This window comes from Dipodomys ordii, unplaced genomic scaffold (genome assembly GCF_000151885.1).
Source record: "Dipodomys ordii isolate 6190 unplaced genomic scaffold, Dord_2.0 Scaffold142, whole genome shotgun sequence".
In the NCBI taxonomy this organism is placed as follows: Eukaryota; Metazoa; Chordata; class Mammalia; order Rodentia; family Heteromyidae; genus Dipodomys; species Dipodomys ordii.
The window spans coordinates 2,781,613-2,783,719 of NW_012267358.1; the positions used below are offsets into that span (position 1 = coordinate 2,781,613).

General features: G+C 51.3%; 1 protein-coding gene across 1 annotated transcript; it reads left to right on the top strand.

The window, feature by feature from the left end:
* The first annotated feature begins 201 nt into the window (after nucleotides 1-201).
* Otud6a (OTU deubiquitinase 6A) lies at nucleotides 202-1,068 on the top strand. Its single transcript, XM_013031656.1, has one exon. It carries the CDS (start codon nucleotides 202-204, stop codon nucleotides 1,066-1,068), a length of 867 nt encoding a protein of 288 aa, XP_012887110.1.
* Nucleotides 1,069-2,107: the final 1,039 nt, after the last annotated feature.

Genomic DNA, 2,107 nt, shown 5'->3' on the forward strand with positions numbered 1-2,107 from the left:
AACGCCAGGTGGGTTTGAGAGCACACCCCCAGAGAGAGGAGCCAATAGCAGAAAGGGCTGAGAATGGGGCGGGAGAAGCAGCCCCTGACTAGTGTCCGTGTCCGTTAAAAGACAGAACGTCCCTCACGTGACAGAACGGTTGCTGCCAGCCAGGCGAGCGCTTGTAGGCAGTTAAGAGGCTTGAGGCGTTAGAGGAACATCATGGAAGATCCTCAGAACAACCGTCAGCGGATTTTACGCCGCCACCGGCGTGAAAGAAAAGAACTACAAGATCAGATCTGCGCCATGAAGAACACAGTCCCAAAAACTGACAGAAAGAGGCGAAAGCAGATGCTCCAGGATGTGGCTCGCCTTGAGGCCGAGTTGGAACAGCGGCACCAACAAGAGCTGGAGAAGTTTCTACCGCCTGAGGACCCAGACGTCGAGTCTGTCACCAAAAATCTGGCCAAAATCAATCTAGAAAACCAACCTCCTCGTGTTTGCCGAGCAGAAAAAAGAAGGGAAAGAAAAGCGGCCCTCAGAAAAGAACGCCAAGAGAGGGTCGACGACAGTGAGACTGAACATTTGTCCAATTACCGTCGTCAGGAAGAAGAAAAGGTCGCCACCATCCTTGGGGCTAAAAATCTGGCCATGAAAGATATCCCAGCTGATGGCCACTGTATGTTCCGGGCCATTCAAGATCAACTGCCGTTTCCAGTCACCATCGATAGCTTGCGCCGCCGTACTGCTGATTACATGCAGAAGCACGTCGATGATTTCTTGCCTTTCTTTACTGATGCGGAGCCTGGCGACGGTTACACCCACGATGACTTCAAGACCTACTGCGACAACATCGTGAGGGGCTCCTGGGGAGGCCAGCTGGAGCTGACGGCGCTGTCTCACATCCTGCAGACCCCCATCGAAGTAGTTCAGGCAGAGTCCCCCATCATCATGATTGGAGAGGAGTACAACAAGAAGCCACTCACTTTGGTGTATCTGCACCACGCCTGCAACTTCGGTGAGCATTACAACTCTGTCAAGCCGCTCGAAGCCGGCGCTGTGGGCGGAATTGCCCCACGCCTCTACTAAATCTCTCCACCAGCCCACGGGAGCCACAATGGCGGCCAAAAGCACAGCCGCCACCACCGCCACAGCTGTTCCCGCCCCGCCCCAGCTGCTGCCACCAGCCATCATCACCTTCACCCCCTCCACGACCACTGCTTCCACCGCCATCCTCATTATCACCGTTGTCGCCATCGGCATCCTCATCCTTGTGGTCGTGGTAAGAACTGTCACCCATCATCAAGGTCACCACCGTTGTCACTGCCATCTGCCATCATCTTTCGAGTGGTTCGTAAGAATTGTCACCCACTGTCACCATCATCGTTGTCATCTTGGTCGACCTAGTTGTGGTCATAGTAAGAACTACTGTTATTCACCTTCATTGCTGTCATCATCGTGACTGTCATCATCATCCTAGTGGTCATTGTAAGAACTGTTATCACCCACTGTTGTGGTCATAATCACCCTGGACACTACTGCTGCTGCCACCATCATCATCACCATCATCACCGTCATCATTGTCATCATCCTAGTGGTCATAAGAACTACTATCACCCACCATTGTCAACATCATTATCATCTTAGTGGTCATTGAAAGGACTGCTGCTACCCACTGTTGTCATCATCCGGGCCACCATCACTGCCACCATCATCATTGTTATTGCCACCATCATCGTCACCCCCATGACCATCGTCATCATCCTTGTGGTTGTACTAAGAACTGCTATCACTCAACATTGTCATCATCCTTGTGATAGCATTAAAAACTGCTGTCATTCCAGATGCAGATGGCTCATGCATGTACTCCTAGCTATACAGGAAGTTGAGATGTGACAACTGCAGTTCAAAGCCAGCCTGGGCAGGAAAATCCATGAGACCGGTAGTGGGGTTGTAGCTCAAAATGGTAGAGTGCTAGCCTTGAGTAAAACTACTCAAGGACAGCACTCAGGCCCTGAGTTCAAGTCCTACAACCAACAAAAGAAAAGAACTACTATCACTCACACTGTCATCACTGCTGCAACCACAGCTGCTGCTGTCACCAACTCCATCATTGTCATCATCGTTT